This window comes from Helicoverpa armigera, chromosome 26 (assembly GCF_030705265.1).
Source record: "Helicoverpa armigera isolate CAAS_96S chromosome 26, ASM3070526v1, whole genome shotgun sequence".
Classification (NCBI taxonomy): Eukaryota; Metazoa; Arthropoda; class Insecta; order Lepidoptera; family Noctuidae; genus Helicoverpa; species Helicoverpa armigera.
Window position 1 is genome coordinate 1,705,264 of NC_087145.1, and position 25,354 is coordinate 1,730,617.

General features: G+C 36.8%; 1 protein-coding gene across 1 annotated transcript in view; it reads left to right on the forward strand.

The window, feature by feature from the left end:
- The window catches only part of LOC110382982 (ankyrin-3), a 140,902-nt gene that overhangs the window by 28,066 nt on the left and 87,482 nt on the right, over positions 1 to 25,354 (forward strand). The window contains exons 2-4 of the mRNA XM_064041688.1: positions 15,071 to 15,178; positions 24,635 to 24,737; positions 25,129 to 25,322. Of these exons, the coding sequence (XP_063897758.1) occupies positions 15,071 to 15,178; positions 24,635 to 24,737; positions 25,129 to 25,322 (405 nt within the window). The remainder of the gene's footprint in view (positions 1 to 15,070; positions 15,179 to 24,634; positions 24,738 to 25,128; positions 25,323 to 25,354) is intronic.

Here is a 25,354-nt window from a genome sequence, read left to right on the forward strand (position 1 = left end):
TTTGGCCTATAAGAAGGCGCCCGACCTACTTGCATTATGGCATCTTCGCTCATCTTTCCTTACTCCGCGATTATTACACACCATTATTGTGTTTACTATGCAGTAAGGAGACGCTAATGCGGAACAGCGAATACATGAGAAAAGGGAAAAGATCTTGCATAAATCGCAAAAAGAATATCTTATTATTCATGAATGAGTAAAACTTTTGAAAGGTCCTTGTTTTCCAATCTTAAGATTCAGGAATTTTAATGAATTATTCGGAGAAGTGTTCGTACTGATTTTAATAATTAATACTCTCATCCTGAAGTTTCAGGAAGCGTTCAGAGTCAATGATGCATGTGCTATAAGTGCCAACTTCATTAAACTCCAGCTCAAGTGCTGAACCTATTTTCGAACGAGCTATTTCGAGCTGGTCAACAAGCGGCTGAACTGGATAAACTTTATGAGTACCCCTATATGTATATGTATTCATAGCAATTCATAAGGTTCAAACGCTTGTAAATGAGCATCTTAAGAGTTTCTAATGGTTCTACGGGGGTTTTGATTTCATTAGAAAATAAGTCTTGAAGGTAAGCATTAAAAGTTAAAGGACATTCAAAATAAAAATGTTTTTGATGCAAAGGCTCCGAGTGCGCCATTAAAAATTGACGATCTCAACAAAACCCATTAAATCCTTCAATGGTTTTCCTATTTTGTAAAATGTGCTGACTTGAAAGGACGAGGTTGTATAGTAAAGTGTACTTTAATATGATGCAAAATCTGTATATTGCTTTGCAAAAGGAACAAAGTTAAAGTACGAATAAAGTAAGGAGAGTGACGTAATCGCCGCCTACAAGGACCCATCTGTTCAGAAAACCAAAACACGTCCGCACCGCATTGTGATTGCAATAGAAATGGTAATTTTAAGGTTAAAATACTGGAAACAAATGTTCTGAGGAACTGCGAGGTGCAAACTTACCAACTGGTGTTTTATCGACTTTAAATGGATAAGGAGTCACGATATCTGGTTTGTTGGCAAAACTTTTCCTATTGCGGTTTTGTTAAGCTACTGGGAAGCCCCGTACTTAAGGATAGTGTACAGATAGTAGGTAGACCTTTAGTACAAAATCATTGGGTGTTAAACGTCTACGGTACTATTCAATAGGTGTCCAATATATGTATGAATGGAAATACGCTTCGTGTATATTCAGAACTCGTCCGACCTTTGACGTCCACGAAGATTAAGGTATCTGTACTAGCACTGAATTATGAATATCTACTTATATTCGATTAATACGTTATCTATAGTAGAGAAGTACAAACAGTGCCTATCTCTTACCTAATTAGAGCCCTAATTCGTAGACCACAGACATATCAGGATCCAAATCACAAATCAAAACCATGTTTGTACTATCAAGCTTAATCTTAGCGTATAATTGCGATTTCCAATCTCAACGTAAATTGCGAATGAAAGTCGACAAACGGGCGAATGGGTAAGCTCTGAGTCTAAGGCAATAAATCCCTAGCGTTCTGTCTGCATGACCTGACCTAATTACGCAGCTTTCTTAGAAACACGGCCTGTGCTAAAATCTTGGATAGACTTTTAGGGCAGACTTAGTTGCAAAGATATTATCAAAACATGTCTAAGCTTCGTCTTATAACCTCAATGATCTGTATTAATTATACCATGGCATATTCTTTAGCTAATAATAGCTTACTAAGTCTCCAAGTACTCTATAAATACCGGTTGCAGCTCCTGCAAGGAAAGATATTTATGCACACATGTAGGTATCATCTGCATGCAATGATTGCATCGGAATTAATAATCAATCTGTCTTGATGTACGTATATGGTAGACAAGTGTTTGCAGCATTGAGGCTAATATGTTATACATATATGTATAGATAGAAATACCTAGAATACCATGGAAATATTTTCCTCGTAAATAAAGATACACTTGAGGATTGTAGGAAAATCTAAAAATTATTTTATAATCAAAACTTTGCTACTCAGACTTCCCATAACAAGCTTTAAGTTGGTCTACAAGACGCCAGAGCATCAAATAAAACTTTCACGGCGCCGTCGATGGTAGGATACCCTAGTTCCGTTGCCCTTGAATACCAATAACATTATTTATCTTTAACATTAATGTTCCGCTATTTCTACATAACAAAATATACTAGCGATGCGCCTGATATTTACCAAACTGCAAACACTCCAACAAAAGTAATCCATGATCGTAAGTACTATATTGAAAAGAGATTTCCACTAACAAACTCAATAACAGATCTACCATATAGCAGTCCTAACCTAATAAAAAGGGGTTGTGAGGCCCCATAAACGAGTTAGTTTTGCTTCGTTATCAAGCGCCTGAGAAAATATTACGAGCAACGAGATTTACCCGCACTGCAGGCACAGTGCACTGGTGATATTCTGCAGGCCGATCGAATTTAATTAAATGGTTTGTACGTTAAAATGGGTTAGATGTAACGAACCGGGTGGTTAAGGGAAATTCACAAACGTTGGTGTTACTGTCATGCTGAATTTCTTTTGTTTTATTTGTTTAATTGTGTCTGCTTTGCTTGCTTTGTTATGAAATTGCACCAGGTGTTGCAGAAACATTTATTCGTTTATATAGTTCATTCCACATTGGACCTAGAGATGGAAATATAAAAAAGGTGACACAGTTATGGACCCTGATGGACTCAGTAGGCCAGTAGTTACCTATTTAGAAGAGGAAGGATTTACTTCGATGTACGTTATGTTGCCGAAAGTAGATAACTAAGTTTGTTTGATCTAACAAAAAAGTATGACTAAAACTGTCATTACAACGTAAAGCATCCGCCTATCTCAATTAAATTCCAGTTATTTGAATCTGCATACGTTGTTATAGCTGCAATTCAGCAATGTTTTTCAATGGAAAAAGTTGCATAATAATGTTTGAAACAAAACATTTTTCTGTGTTGTACAGACGTTGGAATTTGCAATTCATTGCAAACTATTGCAGATGAGATTCCTTTTGTTATTTCATCATTTCTCGAGCCTTTTCCCAACTACGTTGGGGTCGGCTTCCAGTCTAACCGGATGCAGCTGAGTACCATTGTGTTACAAAGAGGGAATGCCTTTCTGACCTCCTCAACCCAGGTTGTCAGACTTATCCTTTTGTTATTAGGTATGTGTTGCATTCATTCCGAACCTAGATGTTGGAAAAATTTTCATGAGTTTAACTATGTGGGAATTTTTCACTACATAGTTCAAAAATATGTTCCTACGTTATGAAAGAATATGGAGAGAGCACACTACAACATATATTCTTCTCGTATATTATCTATTGGGAATCGAAGCTGGCCGGGAAATAATTCGAAGCTGGCGTACTTTAGCCGCCTCGAGTGTAGTAAAACCAGGCGAATCGATAAAAAGCTATCGGAAAAGCGAACTTCATAGGGAACATAGTTCTCCTGAAAATATTCAGTTTTCCTGGATAAAATACTGGATCAATAAATAGAATACCTATAGACTACAGGTTACAGGGAAACATTTTTTGGTTGTTTGTTTTGCACCCTAAAGGCTACTGAACCAATTTAAAAAACTCTTTGACTGTTGGAAAGCTACACTATGCCTGAGTAACAAAGCCTACCTATATTTTATCCAGGTACGGGAAGAACTCGCCCCAGGACGCGAATGTAGAATAAATAATGAAGATACAAATTATCGTTGTTTCAGTAAGTTTCAGTTAATTCCTTCCAAGGTTATTGTGTAGCCCCATTACTTATTCACACTTCGCAATCATCGATTGACGCCATTAGCTTAACACGTTGCTGGCTTAACGTTATACGCCCATATTTTATGGCTGCACAATGTTTAACTTGGTCATCGTTATTTTCAGGATTGAGGAAACTTACGTAAAAAGTACCTAGACATCTAAAGGGACATATGTACCTATTGAAAAAATAAACTACTTGACCATTTCTTTGTCCGGGTCTTTTCGAGGCGTATGGGAATTTGATAAGTCATCAATCCTGACACCTACCGCGCAAAAAAAAAGTATCCGCCTTCTCAAAAATAAGGAGGTTCCCAAGTCATATGCTAGGTTTAAATTAACTGCACTAACTTTTCGATTTCGTACACGTTAACTTGGATAGCCTCTTGGAGTATCGATTACACATAATGCAATTGGTCCGTAGAAGCCTGACGTTACCGGATACCGGCAGGTAGTTACTGATACCCATGGGACGTAACACGATGCTGAGTCGACCCCGTCAGTGGCCCGTGTCCTTATATTGCTTATATCTAGGTTTACACCTTCGACACGATATGCACTTCACTAAGGTACGATCCCAATTATCTATCTATCTGTGGCTAAGGATAGACATGACAATCCTTTTACGGGGATAGAATATTAGGAATGGCCGTAATGAGACAAAGTCCGCTCTTATGTGTGTAGAAAAATCCAGAGAGATTTCCAAGCGGAGCAATTCATGGAGACCCAAGTTTTGCTAGTCAATAATGATTAGTTACAGGAGAGGGTTTTATTTTTTGAGTGCTGGCCTTGTTATTGACTGCCCACATTCAGAATTTGAAAAAAGGTTCTCTCCCCAAATTGGAGATGACAGAATTGTGAGGTATGTAGGTATGTCGGATAACGATTGGACGGATGGCCAATATTTTCTGTTATTCAAGGGGTATTATTCTTTGCCTGAAGGTTGACGGATTTATATTTGTTTACTTAGGATATGTTAGACAGTTGATGGTTTCAACTAAAGCCAAATCCTCTTGTCAACATACATATTATTTCCAGAACTTACTTTTTGCATGTATAAACCGATGCTGTCTACCTCTGCTTCTCCATCCATCCACATTCAAAAAGCTTTCCAATGATCCCTACCAAAACGAGAGTATAGTAGTGGTTAACCGCACAAGTTCAGTTTAAACATTCAGCACTTAAAATTTTCATATAATAAACCACAGGGGCGGTATGTCTGTTCCAGCATAGGATAACATTTGCATTGAATTAATTTAGAACTACAAATCGCTGGGTTGGCCGCACGAGCCATTCATTGTGAATCTAGGACACATTCATATTCAGGACACATGAATCCGATATTGTTGAATTAGGCTTGTTACCTGTACTATGTAAATGCGAATCGGTAATGTACTCGCATGTAATATCAAAGCAATATCGAAAAATATTTGATATACGAGAGATAATTGACAATAAAATGGAATATCTTCAGGATCCACGTCTGTGAGAGCTCGAGAGTTCCTTAATCGATGTGTCTGCGTACCTAAGATTATTTTTTCTGACAGCTTTTCCGAGAATGCCGATAGAGATGAGACACGTGCCAGATTCACATTTTTTCGCACAAATTCCGAATCTTTCAAATCTTCTATTCAGTCGGGAGAAATTCTTCGAATTGTCGAGATCAGATTTGCTTGCCCACTTGTGAAGAAAAGACGATCTTCACAACGAGTACCTACTTTAATTGTCATTCGAGATTTCATTAAGTTTTTTTTGCCATCTGACAAGCGTGTCATGATGATTGTAGTGTATGAGCTAATAACTTGTCTGGAGTCATTAAAATTAACACGCTATTGCGAGCATATTTACTGTCGCAACTATGTTTAACTGGATCATTACAATTGAAATTATACTTATGTAAAAATACACGGATTTAAATTGCGAATCGGGTTCTGAAGCTGTAGCAAAAGCTGAAATAGATGAAGATTTCAATACAGATGTACCTACTTGAGAAAGACTTTTAAACGTGAGTAGGCAGTGTTAAATGTCATAATAAAGCTATCATTAATTGCAGGAAATGAAACAGCTAAACTGAAGAACTGCATGACGATAAACGCGTAATGATTTGTTAAGATAAGAACAGAACTGACACACATTAGTAGGTCAACTGCTCAATTGTCGCTTTAGCGTATTTATCCAATTGTCTGATTGTTTCCTTGAACCGTGGTTCACTGCAGAATCTATTGTACGAATCTCAGATTGGAAGCGTGGGAGGGGTCTGTCACGTAATTATATGTAACTTGCAAACACGTTGGGGGGCCAAATGACTCCTTTAGAAGCGAATTTGAATTATTGCAACAAATTGCTTTATCCGGTGGCAGTTATTGCATTGTTATTCAGATGCAGGGTTTGGGCAACAACTGCATTTGAATATGGAAACTTTGCTTAAGCTTACCGAAAGTAAATTACTTGATTTTGCAGTATTTAATTCATAAAGTATGACTAATTGATTTACCTGTGTCTGAGAAGGTTTTCGATTTATTTATCTACCGCGTCAAAGCTAACATCCAGCATTTTAATATTCAAACAGCACACTCGCTCTTCAGTGACTAATCTTACATTCAAGTCCCCTTGAAACCCGAATCACGGTATTTGTGCTCCTATTTTCACAGATTTCAGACTAAAGACCCGTAAATACAACCCACTCGGTCCAATTTATCGTTAATTGAAGACAGTAATAACAGTTCAGGCAGTGAAACCAAAGATTTAATTAACTTTGTAATCAGTTTGTAATGGCTGCTCAATGATTCCGCTCCGCTTCACTTTTAATTTCGAATTACTCATTTCACCTGATCATCATGTTATAATTATTATCACATCTGGGCCGCAAGTGTGCAAATTGAAATTTTGTTGACCTGGTCTAACACTGTCATTAAAATGATTGATCTGTGTTTCGTGGTTCCTTATAAAACATTGGTCCGGTTAGACTAGAAGCCTACCATAACATAGTTGGGAAAAGGCTGGGCAAATGATGGTGTGAATGGGAATTTTTGAAAAAACAAAAATGCAATAGTAAACTTGCGACCTTGACTAGTCATAAAGGAACTGATGGATTTTGAAAGAATAAGAGTACGACCAATGACACGATAGGTGGAGTTTCTGAAAGACGATGTGTATAGGTAGGTTGTTGGATAAGATCACATCAGTTAGAGAAGTATTGAAGACGACATGCTGCATTGGCTTCAAACAAAATTGGAATATTCGTAGAAATATGATGATCTCTTGCCTAGGACTACGCTTATGGTAATTAAGAGGTTAGTTTCTAATTACCTAAGGAAATGAAGTTTTCTACAGCCCATTACTGTAGTGCTAAGCCATGTAAAAGTTCTTAGTTTATTACACGGATGTTTTAATTAATTACAATCACCTGTAATATGAATGACCTTTTTCCGGATGACTTACTATCGGAGCAATTAAATTGCGAATGGAAACTCGATATTAATTTGATAAACGTGTATGTTTAATCGATATTTTATAATTGACGTCTCTTTTCATTTTGAATAAATACGTGAGTTTAAAGCATTTCAATTTTCCGATGTCCGAAGTGTTGGTTTTGTCGATTGGAAAAAAATGTTTTTGTTTTCAGTTCCGTTTGATTTTACTCAAACTATACATAGTAGGTTATATTTGCCATTATACTACTATAGGAGTACATTCATTGCTTGTAACATGAATCGTACCTCACATTGCCTCGTTATCAAGACGATAAAAACATCCTATAGACAATATTCCATTACTGGCCAAAATTGGTAGAGGAAGTAACTCTCTGTGGCTATTATTGGAACTAAATTAAATTCATAAGCTGTTGGCCACATGTTATTACGAAAGCGAATGTGAATGACAGTATTGGAGCGAAGTTCTTGTATTGGACACTCAATTTTGCGTTGAATAGCTGTTTCATATGGAGCACTGTAGATTTGAAACTGTTTGTAACAGCCATTTATGATGAAGTTATTAAATTAGATAATATAGTTGTGTGATGTAATAATTAAAGTATGTATAATGCTACAGGCGCACTGTTGATCATAATCAAGTCCATTCCTCTTAAGATACCTGATTTGACCCATCACAAGCTTTCTGTGATGATTGAGATTTTAATAACATTAAAGAACAGTAGGTACATCGCTTAATTGAAATAAATAAATGAACGAAATTAATAAATAAAATTATAATCATCTAAATTAGACGCGGTCTTAAAAAAGAAACTAATCAATCAGTCTATAAGTAGTACAAACGACGCGAGAGGTAAACGCCATGGCCCCCATAAAAGTGTAACAAACAATGACAAAGCATTCAAGCATAGTGAAGTAGGTACTTGAGTTCAACTGCACGCCCTACAAATAGCCAGCCGAGATTGCATTTGAGATTCCATCGATTTTTTTGTACCACAGTGTGCTTGGCAATCTATAGCTACTATTATTACTGTATTAGTAATATTATATAGAGGTGAAGTTTGCTTGTTTGTGACTTTGCAGGGGCTAATTTCTGGATCTACTGAACTGATTTAGAAAGCTTAGTTTTTCGTTAGTGACGTAGTCCATATTAAATCACTGTACGGAAAGTAGATCCTACAGGACGTGGGAGAAAACGCGAGGATTGACAATTACGTAAAAAAAAAGCTACAATGCCTCTCGCGAAACTCAAGACAAATGCTCGAAGACTTTTTTCGCTGAAGAGCCAGGTCAAGAGCCTCATCCAGATAAATTTAGACAAAGACGTGCTGACGATGTTGTCGATAAAAAATACGCATCTACAGTTTTTCAAGTGTATCGCGTAATTTTTGTTTCTGCTGTGTGAAAGGTTAAGACTGGAATACCGTTTTCGAGAACTTTGATATCGCATATTTAGATGCCTTTAGGTCCTCTAGGATAAGCAAAAATAGCCTTGATTCCTGGTATTTTTTGTCTACACGTGTGCTATCGTTTCCCGATTGAATCCATATTCAATGTGAGCAAATATTTGTATTTGCATTGGGCCGACTTGTTTGTTCCAAAACTGTTTTGTTAGCTTATATGTAAGGTATATGAAGTTGTTAAGGTTTTTAGTGTCTACTAAGCCACTATTTCATTTCAGTGAATGATTTATCAACTCTATACTTAGTTACGTCATGAACATGAAAGGCGAGAATTACGCTTTATTATCGCCAGTTTCAAAAATTTTACACAGGGATTTCCTAGCGATGGGAGAACCATCGAAACATGATTACTTTTTTATCTGGCTCATAATGTAGAGACCTAATACCTAATACTTTCTGTAGGTAATATAACTGAAATTGTATTGCAATATTCCTAGAATATCTCAAATCATGATTAGTCGAGATTCTCCGATAATTTCGCCCCGTGCATCCATCATCCATTCAATTCACGTCGCCAGCGACCCGTGGCACTCTTATTACGCAGCTTTCTAACGGCACACACTATTCTCCTATAATAATAACACTTAATGTATCAAATTACCCATTTTTCTTTCATCCGTACGAATTCGTGGCTCGACTACATTTCATACATGCAATCTCTGGTGAACAGGTAGAAGTAATTGGAGGTATTAATCATTAATCAGTTTCGTCTCGCTGTGACGAATCTGAAATTACTTTTGTTTTGGCAGCTGCCTACCGAGATTTTTTTGAGCTGGTGGCAAAAACAGAGTAAACAGAACGCCGTATTGGAATTACAACGCAATTTTTCGTGGTGGTACTTAAATAGATCGTGTGACTTGTGTTTGGTTTGTAGATGGGACCTTGCCGTAGGCTATGTAACGAAGATTGTTTAATCAAAGTTGGTTCTTTGCATTGTAATGTTATAAGCGAAATATTCGATAGCTTTAAAGACCTAGCTTTAGTTTGGACTGCAATCTGATCCCGCTGAAGTTGCGTTAAAGTGTAAACATATCAATGCATGATCTCTGGGAATGGGAATTTGATCTTATCCTTTACACGTGCCGATTATGACATCAAAGTAATGGACCCTACTATTACATTATAGACTCCAGAAAAACAAAGCTTCCTTATTTACCTACTATAATCTGAGGTGTTATTATGAGCTTCTTATATTCTATAGAATTGGTCCAATAACTTTCCACTTCCTCGATGAGAGCTCCTGTATCTATTAAGTATATCTGAAGCGGCAGATGCGCAGACGTTATATAAAGCGAGCCATCCCGTTAATTCGTCCCGTTGCACGTTAGGTGCACACTTAGCAGTGCGCATTGCACCAAACGATGGGATGTCCGTTATGGCGTCAGGACTGATATAGATCTCCGACACTGCTACCGGTAACCTTGAATATTTTTTTGCTACACTAGCAATTTTCATACACATGAATTGCATATTCTTTTGTGCCATACCTACTGCTTATGACAGAGCAGATTTTATGATTGAAGTACCTATTGTAATTGATATGGGTTTTTTGCGTGATCTTTTTAGTAGGCAAACTTGTTCTTTGACAGATCTACGTATTGCATCTCAACTTTCTTTTATCCTCAAGCTCAAGTTCGTCTGTCTGTTCTATAAACTCGTTTGCTGTTAAATCTTCTGAAAAATATATAGATTTGGATGGATAATAATTTGAACTGTATCTTTTTGTCTCGACTGTCCTCTGCTGAAAGATCAAAGAGCACGCTGTAAACTGTTATCGTGGCTCAAGCCTCACTTAGATCACGACCCTAGTGGGTCTACTGTTGGTCGGCACAGAGCATTGCCGTTGTCACCTGGTGTGGTCGACAGCGCATAACGCCTGCGCGAGCGCAGTGCCGCCATGGCGGTGTGGTGCGGCGCGCGCATTCTGCCGCTCGAACGACGCGTCTACTCCATCACACTTGTGGTGCGTTCATGTCAATTTATATTTATTGACCAATTTACGTCAACTGAGTTGCGTGCGTGTCAATTTGTGTGTGCATTTCGGCAATGTGCTTTGTTTGGGAAAACCGAGTTTGCGGATTTATTTTTTGGATTACCGAATTATTATAGCGACCATATTAATTACGTTATTTCAAAAATTAAGAAAAATAACCTATAAGCATACTTGGAGAGGCAAATCTTTCTTCGGATACAAATAACTACTATAGTTATAGTTACAAACTGTAAAAACACCATGGTGCCTGCCTGTCTACTTCCCTTCAAGGATCTTTTCCCCATAAACCGATTGTAATAGCAAGCAAAACGGCATAAACATTACTGAAAGCTATCTCAATTTTAATGGCAGTGTTTGTTCTCGTAAAGGCCGTCTTGAAATGCGTGCTGAAGACATTTGTCATACACTCAAGCATTTAAAAGCTTTCCAGATATCTGAAGATATTTTAAACAACGGGGATATAGCGCGCTGGCTTCGTACGGATATAAATTATTTACCAAAACCTTTCTCATAAATCCCTTTACCTTTTGGTGAAAACCGCATGTGAATCAGTTCTGCAGTTTTTGAGTTTATCGCAACAGAGAGACTGACTTTGTTTTATGTAGTGATAAATTATTATGATCTGCAAATATTAACAGCAAGCCGCAAAACTTAAGGATTCGATTAGATCTAGCAAACCAAGTTACGGTCACGAAGCAAATTATCTCAGTGTCTAGACGCGGACTTCGGAAGTTTTCTCATTTATAAATTGTATTTTATCTCCATTGAAATCGCGTTGATTGAAATATTATACAGGTATTGGATTACTATTGTGTTTGAATTATTGATGGTCTTTCTTGTTGTTTGAAAGTTTTACCGTTCCTTCTAAGTTTTGCACTTTGTTTGTAACTTTAAGTTTCTTTGTATGATTAGTTTGATTGTGTTCGATAATTATTTTCATCGCAGCACTAAAATTGTCATTATTGCCATTCAAAGCATCTGTGATTTATTCATACGAATTAATTTCAGCACGTTTAGTTTATGTAGTATCTATGATTATTTCATTATTAATAACCGTTACCCTTTCCCTTCGCTGACTTTTATGTTCAACGCCACTTGCGTCGAATAACTTGGTTAATGCTTCCTTTATTGCATCCTAAAGTAATATCAACTTGTTATTATGGTGTTTTGCATCCATTACACACCATAAGAACACATATTTTCTATTCCTCATGTGTTTATCTTTTGCAGTTTCATATTCCACGCATGAAATAATTAGCTGATATAGTTCCAACAATAAATTAAAAAATGCTCTAGCAAACTGCAATTGTAAGAATTCAAAGAATCGTTATCTTGGTATCCCGTATTCGTATCGTATGTTGTCACGGCATGCGAAAATACAATAATATCATCGTATTTTTCTTCGAGGTTGTTAACCTAACAGTTTGTGTTCTTTCATTGAATTCCCTCAACTGTTTTAATAACTTTAAGTGTGTCGGTCAGGTGAAATGATTTCTCCATTGCTGCACTGTCCTTAGAGCACTTAGCTTTTAAGCAAATTGCTTGTAAAACGCTCGTTGCCTTGGTTTGGGTAATTGAATTTGTTTCATCTAGAGGTTTATGAATATGTGAACCTGTTAAGTGTGTGAAATATCCTTCAATTCAGCGGTTTTATCATTGTTTTATTCATGGCCAGTTTTGGCGAAGAATGCTGTATTATTTGTGGGCCTTTTAACTGTGCAATATTTTTTAGAGGCTGAGATAATCTTATAGCTTCCTTGCTATTCCCTCCGTATACACCCGTGTCCCGAAGGACAAAAGTGATACCCTAGTACTTAAACTAGAAATTAACTTAAATAGCTAACTATTTAAGTTAATTTCCAGTTTAAGTACATTCATTCATAATAATATTTGTAGACCTTAAACTTGATTATTTATTATTTATTTATTTATTTATTTATTGCTTAAAAGGTACATTTTACATTATAGAAAATATAAAATGTCCAACAAAACTGTATACACAGTTTATCTGTTGGATCAGATTTCTAAACTATTGACTTACTATTATAGGTTCTATTAAGTTAAGTTTACAATAATAATAAAATTAATATATTAGTATATATTAGTATTATATTATATATGTATTAGTATTATATATGTTAAGTTATATAAGTAGTATTAGGAGGTTAATATTAAGTACGTAAGTATGAAAATCAAAGATTAGATAGATTTTAATTATCCAAGATATAAGAAAGATAAGATTTAATAGAGAAACTGATATAAAAGGAAACTACAGAACATGCTTATCTCAGAGTATAAGCCGCCAATAATTACTGATCTAAAGCGAAGTGAGAAAGGCTACATAAAGTTTGCATTAATTTTGCATACATTAAAACAGATATGAATAAAGGTATGATTTTATCATGGACACCATTTAAGGGCAAGAACTTAAGAGAAAGCTTTCATAGGACTCATAGGCAGGATTTCATAATGATTTGATTTCTGTTCTCATAAACTATTTTCCATAGCAGTTACAGTAAATGATGTATTTTCCGGAAAAGTGATCAACTGCTTTTTATGAGCTTTTATATATTAGTAAATATCAAGGGTACCTACAGCTACGGTAAAAAATGTTTGAAAGATACAACAATTTTTATGAGCGACCCGAATTTACTGGCTCTCAAAGGTACGTTTTTATTGAACGGACAGATTGGGTCCATCAGCTCACCATTTATCAATAAGTAGATTATTCGGCCCTTCGTGTGAAGGAAATAGAGCGCAAAATTAGTTTTTTTCCGTCTACTGACGGATAAGCTATCGGCCGGGTCGACGATCGAGCCGTGAAATCTTAGGGCACGATCACGAGAGCCGACAAATCTGAGTTTTACACCATGAACACATTTTTCCTATAGTCAAACCTATTTATAAGCTTCTATTTCAAATTACTGTGACCACCTTTACCATGCGTCTTATTAAAAGTATCCTACCGCGTTTTCATTAAAACCCATTCAGCAATTCAACCTTGAAACCGTAACAAATAGACTGACAAACGCGTTAATATCTCATTCTAATGAGTCTTCAAGTTCCTGACCATTATTTTGTGGACCATTAAAATGGTCCCAGAGCTTACTTGTTTTAATACGACGCCGTTAATGCGAAGTTCTCGAGAGGATAATTCGATTTAAACAAGACCATAAAATACTGAACTGTTTTATACAGCAGCAGTAAATTTATTTAGTTCACGTGCTCCCGCTTTTCTATAAGTACCTATCTATTCAATTCTAAAGAGCTTTATTTATTTGCTTTCACTAGCTGACGTTTTATCAAGCTCTGCGATATACGAGCTGTAGGGTCTTGGGCCCTAAACATCTGGTTAATCGTTAGTGAAATCGACAATCCAATACTTAACTGTAATCGTAGTACGGTCTTCGAATGTTTCAATAGTGAATTAGCATCATTAGAAAGCTTAAAACGAGTCCTAGGTCCAGTCACGACGGCAGTTTACTAACATAATTTAGTTAAACATAATGGTGGTGTATGGGTCTTGGCACTGCGTGGGATGTGGTCGATATTTGCGAAAACATAGACGGATTTAATGGCAAGGTTCTACCTAATAGGTTGTTTTTAGTATCAGTAAGAGCTAAATAATAGTAGACAATCTTGTGATATTAAATATAATTCAGTTGTGAGCTTAGATGTTGAGGTTGACTGCCGAAGTCAAAGCGAACAATGAACCGTCACAACTCGTGGAGGCTAAAGTTTCCAGAGGCAATTCAAAATTCACGATCAAATAAATAATACAGTACCAACAGTAGTAAAACAATTAAACGTAGTATTTCTGAATCAAGGCACCTGAAAGTTGGAGCAAGTTTATCCTTCATTCATGAAATGAGACGTAAAATATTCATTGAAGTCGAAGAATTCAGTCAATCAGAAGTCACGCAAAGTAAATGTAGTAAATATTTAATCGTCAGCCGATACTCGATGTTTGGATTCAGTTTGATAGAGTCATCGATCATTTCTAGTTTTGTTGTTGTTTCTTTTAGGTCAGTTGGACTTATAACCTCTTATTTAAGCTTGAGTTCTTCCTGCCATAATCTCTCCACGTATGTTTTTTCAGAATTCGGATCTTAGGCGGTTTGTTTCAAGAGCTAATACCGTAAATTTATGGAGTTTTACTTGCATTACTTCATCTGAAGTTCGATTTTGCCAATTGTGAATTTCTGGTGTTTTCGTTTTTTATCAAGATGCCATCCGACGTAAAAATATGTGACTAGCTACATCAACAATGTCGGTAGAATATTCTTTATTGTCATTCTTAAACGGATTGCAATCAATCTCGGAAGTTTTAAAAGCAGATTTATTACTACAATAGCGATCTTATCAGAAGCCATTTCTTTACAGGTTTTGGACGGAATAATTCCTAGCTAAATAATTCCTAACTAAATAAGTTCTTTTGTTACAGATTGAACCAAACACAGCATTCTTACGAGCGGCGCGCGCCGGGCAGCTTGACACAGTTGTCGATTTGCTGGACTCCGGCGCCGTCAAAGATATAAACACATGCAATTCGGTAAGTTTAATTACATCTATTAATATTTTAGGACTTAATTTAAATACGACTTTACATAAAATGTGTCTGACGTGTCTTTCACAATTATGGAGACGTTTATCCCAAAAGTGCCACTTTTGGAACTGCGAAATATAGTAAGAGATTTTATTTCTGATGATGATGTTTTTTGGAAGGTTTGAAGTCAGTGTAAAATCCTGCTATGGGTAGAGCGAAAAGGAGTTTCAGACTCTTACTGATCAAAACATCACATGTTCATGGAGCCCTTTAAATGCTAGCTGCTAGGGTCCCGATAACTCTTTCAAACAATCCTGCAGTCTTTATAGAGCCCTACTAAATTGATTACAGAGTCACAGCTTTCTAGCTAATAAATATGAGCTAAATGTATTATTGTTTAGTCTAAAACAAACAGTGCGGCATTTATCTTCCGTTTGCTTTAGCCAGATCGTTGATCGTAATTATCATTGAGCACTGTCAGGTACCGCTTTTAGTATTTCTAGTTTACGGCCAGTGTTTAACCTAGTCTAATAGTCAGTTTATTTCTAAATCTCCGCCATTTAAGAACACTCAGACTCTGATAATGGACCCATAATCATATTTATAATTCTAATTTCTACATCCCTAATATCATGGAAATTCAGTTATTCTCTTATTGCATGATAAGGGTCTTGTTAAAGATTTCGTGAGTCGAAATTATTGTTAAAATCTCTTCCGTTCCATACCTTTGACCTTATCTCAATTTAATTAATAAACATTCCTCTATTGTTGTGTGCTTTCTCCTCTAAAATATTCTTAGATACTACGGAGCTTTTCTACCTCTATTTTATATTTTAACGTTTTTTAAACTCAAAGGCATTTATAATATTAATCCAGCTCCTATCTCAATAGTTTGAATTTCTATTTGACTCGTTCTCAGTAAAAGCTTATTTTCTGAAGACTCGTTTCATAGACTAAATGGATTCAGGATAAAACCTGGCATTAATCCTATGAATCCAATAGAAAATAAACGGACCGTGGAAACAAGCAATCAAGTGATAAACTGCTCTGAAATAGTTTAGCTTCGTTATTCCCGGAGAAAGGGAGACAGTTAACTGTGTGGAAGTTTCTAGACATATCACAAATAATATACATTACGGGATGTTGTGTCTAGTGCCCCAAGTGATTCGAAAACCGTGTTACCCTCACTTTAATCTCTTAGGAGTTGATTGTTGCAACGGTAACGACGCAAATTGAATGAAATGCGCACACGCATTTAACGTCGTACTGAATAGATAGTACTGCCAGGGTTGGCGGAAGCTGCAGACAAATTACATTTATAATGGAAAATGGAAATGTTATTGAACGGCTTGTAAAATGTTTTATAATGCCATTGAACATAACTGTGGTTCTGATGGTTAGAAAAAAAACTGTAGTTAATTACAACAAGAAAGCTGATAGGTACTAAATATAAGGTATTGAAGATGTAAAGCCCTTTAATTTTTAGTACCAAGACGTTATTAATTTTATATTCATAATTCAATTTAACCGAGACAGTAAATCAACCAAGAAAGATGGTAAAGAAATGCTAATGCACAACGATGCGCACACGACCCTGGCGTCCATGCCATCAGATACACGTTGATATATTGAGGACATCCTGGCAGGTGGGGTAATCATCATCATAAAAATAGATAACAGCTATTTGTTGCATCTATTCGCATTATACATTTCATGGTCGATGGTACAATGCTGGGTTTTTGTTGTACCTTATGTCATATGTAACAATGCCTGTACAGTTCCCGTCAGATCAACATCAACTGTGGTTACATAAGTTTGCGTGGAGTTTTGTTCATGATTTTTTGGACTATTGTGAAGTCGCTAGCTGATGGACAAGGAAGAACTGTATGAACATGCGCAAATAGTCAAATGGATACCTACAGGGAAGCAAAGTTATTTGAGAAGAGCGGTAGAAGACATTTCTTCGAACCCAACTATTATAAAGTGTTATAACTTTATAATAGCTTTCACGCAATAACTAATGGATAGATTTTAATGGCAGTAGTATAGCTCATTAATCATAATACACGCTGCATAAAACAAACAGCCTGCTTTTCATTCATACGTTCTTTGGACGCGAGTGCACATGTCAGTATTATCCTGAAATGTAACTGAAACTGAATATCGCTTATGTAACTCTTTTAATGAACAGCTTAAATGTTACGTCGTTTTTAATCAAGGATAACTGAAAGGGTCATGGTGTACCTATTTAGTATTTAACTACGCTCTGTTTTAAACACATAACCATACTTATTTATGTACCTGGAAAATGGATTTCATACTTCTGCACTGAGAGAATGTTTTACTAGCAGTTGTAAGTGTATATTTTATTGTCCTTTGAACATCTTTGGCAGTCGTTACGGGTAGTCCGAAGCCAGTAAGTCTGACAACCAGTCTTACCTAGGGGCATTGGGTTGCCTTGGTAACTGCGTTGAGGAGATCAGATAGACAGTCGTTCCTTGTAAAACGATGGTATGGCTGCATCCAGTTAGCCTGGAAGCTGATCCCAACAAAGTTGGGAAAAGGCTAGGCAGATGATGTAAATGTATTTTAATATTACCTCTTCCAAGAACAAATGACGGCTCAGTAGTTTTTTGGCGTGAAAGGGCGAAAGAGTTACTTTCGTAGGTAAGGATGAAGTTTGTGATACTTTATCTATGTTCAAACCTTAGAGAAATGAATTGAATTTTCTCTGCACGCCTTCAACGATAAATGGTCGACATATTCTAGATTTTCATTATCGGAATAGAAACTTGATATTGAACCTAATGAAATAGTATTTAATAGATAGTAATTAGTTGAGTGAGAGCTTTCATTTTCTGTTCGTTAAAATGACTTGAATATTTGTAGGTTTTGTAAGGAGAAATTGGTAAATTAATGACGCTATGAATGCAATGTCTTTCCTCGGTTATTATATGTTGAGTAAGTAAGATTTTAAGGGTAGTGTTACTAGCAGTTTCAAAATACTGAGGCTTTCTATAACCGATCTATCTTGTACTTTGCCTACTAGAGATATAAACAAATGCTTGTAGCTATATTGTGGGTAAAAAAGTAAGTATGCATTCAAAATCCATAATTGAAAATGACAAACGTCACATCTAATTGACAATCGCAAGAGTTTATTAAGTTTATTTTTGACTGCGTAACCAGTACTAAATATATGGTTATTAAGTGCGTACCTAACAAGTTAATTATAGGAATAGCAATTGGAACCAGGAGGCAATAACCCTTAAGAACAAAATTAAGACAGCATATTGACTTAGAGAGCATCGACCGGCAAAAAAAACTATATTAAGTAATAATATTCCCCATTGTCAGAGATCGGCCTTCATCACAAAACGAGTCACACTCCAGTGGCTAAGGATCGCTTTACACTCGCGACACCGATAGGCATCAGTGAATTTTGTCGCAGGATCGATTATGTACGCGTAGGTAATTGATGCGTTCTTGTTATTTGATATTTTTGCAATTATTTGGAAGAATTTGTTGTGAAAGTCTTCTCGTTTTATGTAATAGATATTATTGTCTGTCGGTTTAATATAGGTAAAAAAATTACAGAATCATTAAGCTGCGTTTAAACGAAACTGACTGTCAGCCGCCGAATGTGAGCTAACGTTACGTACGTAGTTTCCAATACATATTCACGTTTCGTTCTTATCTAACCGATGACACGTACGCTCTGCATAGACGCTGACATTCGGCGGTTGACAATCAGTTTGGTTTGAATACAGCTTTAAACATAGTATCTTTGTTGAAATTAGGAAAAGAACATCATCCTCCGAGCCCTTTTCTCAACTATGTTGGGGTCGGCTTCCAGTCTAACCGGATGTAGCCGAGTACCAGTGCTTTACAAGGAGCGACTGCCCTATCTGACCCCCTCAACCCAGTTACCCAGGCAACCCAATACTCCTTGGTTAGACTGGTGTCAGACTTACTATATTAAATTAGGAAAAGATATGCTTTTGTTTCTGCATATGTGCCGATATTCATGTGAGTAGCGTGCATATTAATTGGTATCTAATTAAAAATGAAACTTCTTATAATTACACATAGTTTTTAGCAATTCAGTTGCTTCACAAAAATTGGCAAAAAATATTTTCACAATCTTTGCAAGAAACCTTGCGTTGAAGAATTCATGTTATGTAAATTGGAGTGCAAGTTCCCTTCTTGTAATATCAAAACTTTAATATTTACTTTATCTGTGGTTTCATATTATACTTTTCGCAGGACCTGAATATAAATGAAAGTTTGGTACTGTGTTTTGGCATAGGAATGAGGTGTAAAAAAACCTATCCAGGTTTCAATTTATGAACTGAAAGAAACTTCGAAACACTTCTCATATTTCCAATTTTGGTTTTCTCGTATGATTGTGATACCAATGTTAGACCGTTTGGAGAATGTCTGGTTCATGTAAATATGCACTGCGAACCTTGTAAATTTTATTTTTTTGTTGATTTCCATTTACATTCAACATCGAATATTTCTATAATAGAGCAAATCCATCAGAAACGCAAGTCGATTCATTTGAATAAATTCTCGACGAATGCTCGCTCGCAACATAATGGCATTTTAATTGTTCCGCACAATTACAATGGCTCTGAAATTATTTACCGATGGAATTGTAACGTTATTTTTGTTATTTACTCATTTAGTTTTCATTATTTTGGAAGCGTGTACGCTTTAATCGATCGAGAAATCGGATTACCTGGATAAATAAATGGGTTGTGGAGGTCAGATAGGCAGTCGCTCCATGTAAAACACTGGTGCTCAGCTGTATCTGGTTAGGCGGGAAGCCGACCCCATAGTTGGAAAAAGGCCCGATGATGATGATTCGAATGTTAGGAAAAAAAGACGAATTAATTTTTTTGGAGTAGCACATTTGAGAACATGCAAAACCAATCAAAAGTCAATCGCCTAGTTTTACATATAAATAAACCGAAAAAAATTAAAACAGTACAGATAAATCAGTAGTTACAATTAATCAGGACGGAAAACGAGCACTAGAACTAGACCGAGTTCCTCCCGGCATTCGGAAATTGAACTGTAGGTTAGACTGACAGGCTTTTCAGTCAGTTAATTGAAAGGGAGGCGAGTGCTACCCTGATGACGGGCAGTTTTGTTATGTCATTCATTGCCATGATATAGGGGTTAAAACATGAGTGATGTTTATGAGTTTATCTTTTAAAGTTAGCAAACAATATTGGACAATTTATAATTTGTTGATTAATAGTCCGCTTCTGAGCAGTATGGGATAACGTTGCTCAAAAATGGGCCATAACATGTTAAGAAAGTTTGGAGGGTCTTTGAAACCTTAACATTGTATAATATAATTTGTACAAAACGTCAACGTTTTCTTACGAAAGTTGAATAATTATCTCTGTTGTTACGAGTTTGCGAGCGAGAAGCAAAACAACAAACAAAAGTCCAATATTTTTTTGCAAATCTTCCACTCATTACTTTTTCCAGTCATCATGCCCACTCAATTTGTGCCTACAGACAGACAGACAAACAGATTCATTGAGCAGTTCAAGTGCATTTACTGACAACCGCAGCCAATCAGCAGTCCCGTTGGTTGAAATTGGGTGACACAAGGGGGCCATGTTCAAGGCCTGACCACGATGAGTACTGATTACGTAACTGGATTGTTGTTGTTCTGTGATTTTAGAAGCATTGTTTTTTTATAATGGTGCTCGTGTCTAAAACAGTCGTACGAGTCTATCAGTCATTAGTTTAGGCAACTCTTGGCGTGGTTAGTCTATGGAGATTAATGACGAGATTTCATTTTCTTATTCCTTTCTGATGTCGAGGGTTGCTGCCCATAGTTCTTTCCTTTCACTGAAGATGTGTCTTAGTTTGATAAGTCGCAAAATCTTAACGTCTTGACCAGATTTGACTTGAACTCATCTCGGAGCCTGGAGTCGTGAAAAAGGTTGTCTATTTATTTATCTTACCCGTAAATATTTTACCCATTGTTACCATAAAGGTCAGCGACCATAAGCACGCATTAATGCGTATCTTTATATAATTAATTCCCAGGAATGCATAAAGTATCCATTGAGTGTTATCGTTTCGAATCGAAAATCTCAATAATTAATCATTATAATTTTTTATTCGCTCTGTTTAACTCCGTATTATTTATATTACAATAGATTGGTAGTTTTCAGAGCGGAATCCCTGTTACCACAGATGGTAAACTGTTTGACGTATCAAAAATGGATACGCTGTAACTAGATCTTGACGCAGAGTATAGCTCTTGTCAATTTACTGCCGATCTAAAGATGATGGATATTGAGAATCAGCAAAATATACAATCCATGAGCCAGTAAATGGCTGAGTTCAGAGTCAAAAAGTTATTCAAGTATTATGTACACAAAGTACAACACAAACAAAATCTCATATTTTAAAGTCGGTGACACAATGGGCGGTCTTATCGCCGCAAGTGATACTGACAACCTTTGGATAAATTGAGGCAAAATGAAATAACCATATCGCAGAAAGCTTTAGTGTTTTCATCTTACCTGACTATCGTAAAGTCTCTTACCAGCGTACCCAACTTACCCACCCCCAACATTCACCAACTTACCATCGGCAAAGTTATTCGACGAAAACTTTACTACATAGCAGAACTTCTACTAACAAGACAAACGTTTTTAGGACGTATCCTGCTGAAACCTTTCACATGTTATCTGGCAACAATCTCCCATTAATTAGCCATTGTGCTGACATTATTAGCATCTATCGTAAGCTATTGTTTCCAGTCAGACTCATGTCGATTCTATAAAATATCACAACTCACTTCGACATCACTCTCACTTCGACTTCGATCTAAAGGTAGAATTCCGTGGACGCGACAATAGTCAACCTATGAAAATGTATGGCACCGTTGCCGAGGCCCGTGACAGTCGCGCGCGGCCGACGAATTTCGTAAGCTGCTCGCGGCATTGTCAACAATTTAATTCTGGTTTTACTAAAATTCTATAGATGTTATTAAGCGCTAGACCATGTTGAGAAGCGTACGGCCGCCAGCGGCTCACGAAATTCGTCGTCCGCGCGCGACTGTCCCGGCCCTCGGCAGCGGTGCCATACATTTTCATAGGTTGACTTTTGTCGCGCGCGGCTGCGACAATCGCGACCCACGGAATTCTACCTTAAAGTTTCGTGATTGACATTGTCAAACTACACTAGCGCTACACTATCGAGCATGTTGACAAGTTGAACTAAATTAAAGTCGAGATTTTGACAGATCTGCCAAAATCTGTCTATCTATAGGGAGGTAGGGGAGAGATGGGCAGTTGAGACATGATCAAATCAGATTAAAAGGGGTCCTTTTATTCTGATTTGATCATAGTTTTTTTTTTATTGGGTAGTTTACGTTACCGACTGGTAACGGTGTTCATCCATAGACTATCTGTCATTTCTGTGAGTTGTCAAGAACAAACACTCGTAAAAGTACTTAAATATTTTGTTGCGGTTTCGGATCGTTATAAAGAGAAACTAATGAAAGGTATGTGTATTTTCTATTATTAATGATTGATTGTCAAAATCTCCAGTTACGATTATAGTAAGTCGATGCAATCCACACCTATTATACCTCTAGAAGAGGTACTACAGCAATAGTTTATGGGCCCCACGTTTTATTTTAGTCTAATATGACCGGGACCACCTACGTAGGTTGACAGGTAAGTAACTATTTTTATTTTCTAGTTTTCAGTGCACATAAGATAAAACCGTTTTACTTAAGTTTTTTTACCGATTTTTTTTTATAAACTAAGTCAAAGTGTCCAATGCTCCCTATGGTAGGGAGGCTTGGACATACCATGTAATGTATAATTTGTAAATTTTTGTTCTTCTTCTTCAGTGAAAATTTGTGAGGTTATAAATCTGCGCTAAAAATCCTTTATAGAATCTTGTTTCAGGTACCGTTGCCAACTTGATCTAGGGACTCCATATTTATCAGCTGTTAATTTTATTTTTAACCTTTTGATACCTCTTGTATTGCTCGTTATATTAAATCTTTAAGAATTTCCCGTCGCAAACCATTCTTTTTAACCCCCGACGCAAAAACGACGGGGTGTTATAAGTTTGACGTGTCTGTGTGTGTGTGTGTGTGTATGTGGCATCGTAGCTCCCAAACGGATGATCCGATTGTAATGCGGTTTTTTTTTTTTAAAAGGAATGTCATTCGGGAGTGTTCTTAGCTATGTTTGGTGGAAATCGGTTCAGGTCTTCAAGGTCATCAGCTCGTTTGTTAGGTGTGATAGGAATGTTACACGCTCAGTTTACTTGCAAGCATATGTGGGATCTAAAATTTGAAATACTAATGTCTTCTGGAACCACTGAGCTGGTCTGCTGTTAGGACACGAAGATAGGTAACCCTGAACTGCCTTTTAGTAAACCCATCGAGTTTGGGCTCGTTTAATTTGTCTTGACTAGTTTTCTTCATGTTTCTAATTGACGAGAACCTAATTCTGGAAATGGGATGTGGCGGATGAAACCCTAGAATGATATATAACCCTGGATCAACAAAGGTCCATCTTTATTGTTTCTCAATCTGTGCAATTCTCCCAGAGCCAGTTTGTCATGAGGATTGTTAAACAGCTTCCTTTGGCTGAGATCGCATTAGCGAACCCATCATAAAAAGAAGGAAACATTAAGGAGCTCCTTTAAAAAACCATGAAATAAAATAAAATTATAAATTAAAAAACCCCGACCCAAAAAGTACGCAATTATTATGACAAAATGTTATAAACGATAAACCCTATAAAAAGCAAAAAGTAACTTTAAACACTACGTAAGTACCAACTAAAGCATGTCAGACTAAACAAAATTTTGACGTGTCGACGGTTTTATTTAAACCGTTTAAATATCTCGTAATGTTGAAACTGATTGTAATTTTTAGGATAGCTCTTTGATTTTATCTAGCCAAACATAAGAAATGGCAATAAAAGTTGATTATCTGTAAAATCTGATTTTTTATGCAATAAATGTGAAAAAGTGCCCATCCCTCCCCTACCTCCCCTAAAGTATGAAATGACATTACGAATCGAAGTGAAATGCGAGTTGTTGATCGAGTTTTATAGAATCCCAATACAGTTTGGTATTCAACATTCCCAGTTACGCAGTTAAAACTTCGAAGTCTAGCTTCCGCCAGCGGTTTTTCCCACGTTCCTTGAAATCTTCTTCACGTACCCAGATAAATATTGCGCATGTCCGCTAGGGATATTATAGCTTCGCAGCAGTGAAATAAATTTTCTATCCGGCTCAGTAGGTATGGGGTAGAGATTGAAACCCGGCTGGGCCCGGTTTCCAATCTCCTTCAGGGCCTTCAGGGTACAAGCAAACCAATTCCTCTTTATAGTACTAGTATAGACGTCTACAATTATAAAGACTCATATATTAATTCTTTGATATTTTCGTTCACAGAACGGGCTGAATGCGCTTCACCTGGCCGCTAAAGATGGACACATCTCCGTGGTCGAGGAGTTACTGAAACGAGGCGCTACAGTTGATGCTGCTACTAAAAAAGGTAAAAACAATCTTATATCTTAAATATGGTTTCTTGACTATAGGAAAAAAGCTACTTAGAAAAGTTTCCGAACGAAAAACTGCGTAACTTAATGCGAGGAGGAATTTTAACGTTTTCATTAAGTTCTGAAATGCGAGTATAGCTATATAGCTTAGTATAGTTTGTATAGCTTAGCTTGTTGAAAACTATTTTAGGGTACCACTTTTAGAGCAGTTATCTTCATTGGGGTTATAATAACTGATAATGATATTGAGGCAAGATACAACATTACAATGTTTTCTTGCGCAGTTGACCCAAATAGCTAGGACCTTTGGGTCTTTTTGTATTTATGTCTTTAGCTTAGCTTTTACCACCACAACAACTAAAAGACTCCTTTATACATCCATTTCAGGCAACACAGCGCTTCACATAGCATGTCTCGCCGGCCAAGAATCCGTGGCGCGAGCCCTACTGGCCGCGGGGGCGAAGGCCGACGCGCAGTCAGCAGCGGGCTTCACACCCTTATACATGGCGGCACAGGAGAACCATGCGGGGTGTGTGAAGATGCTACTAGCTGCTGGAGCCAGCCAGACTCTTGCTACAGAAGTGAGTATTGTGGTTTTTGAAGATTTTAAGGA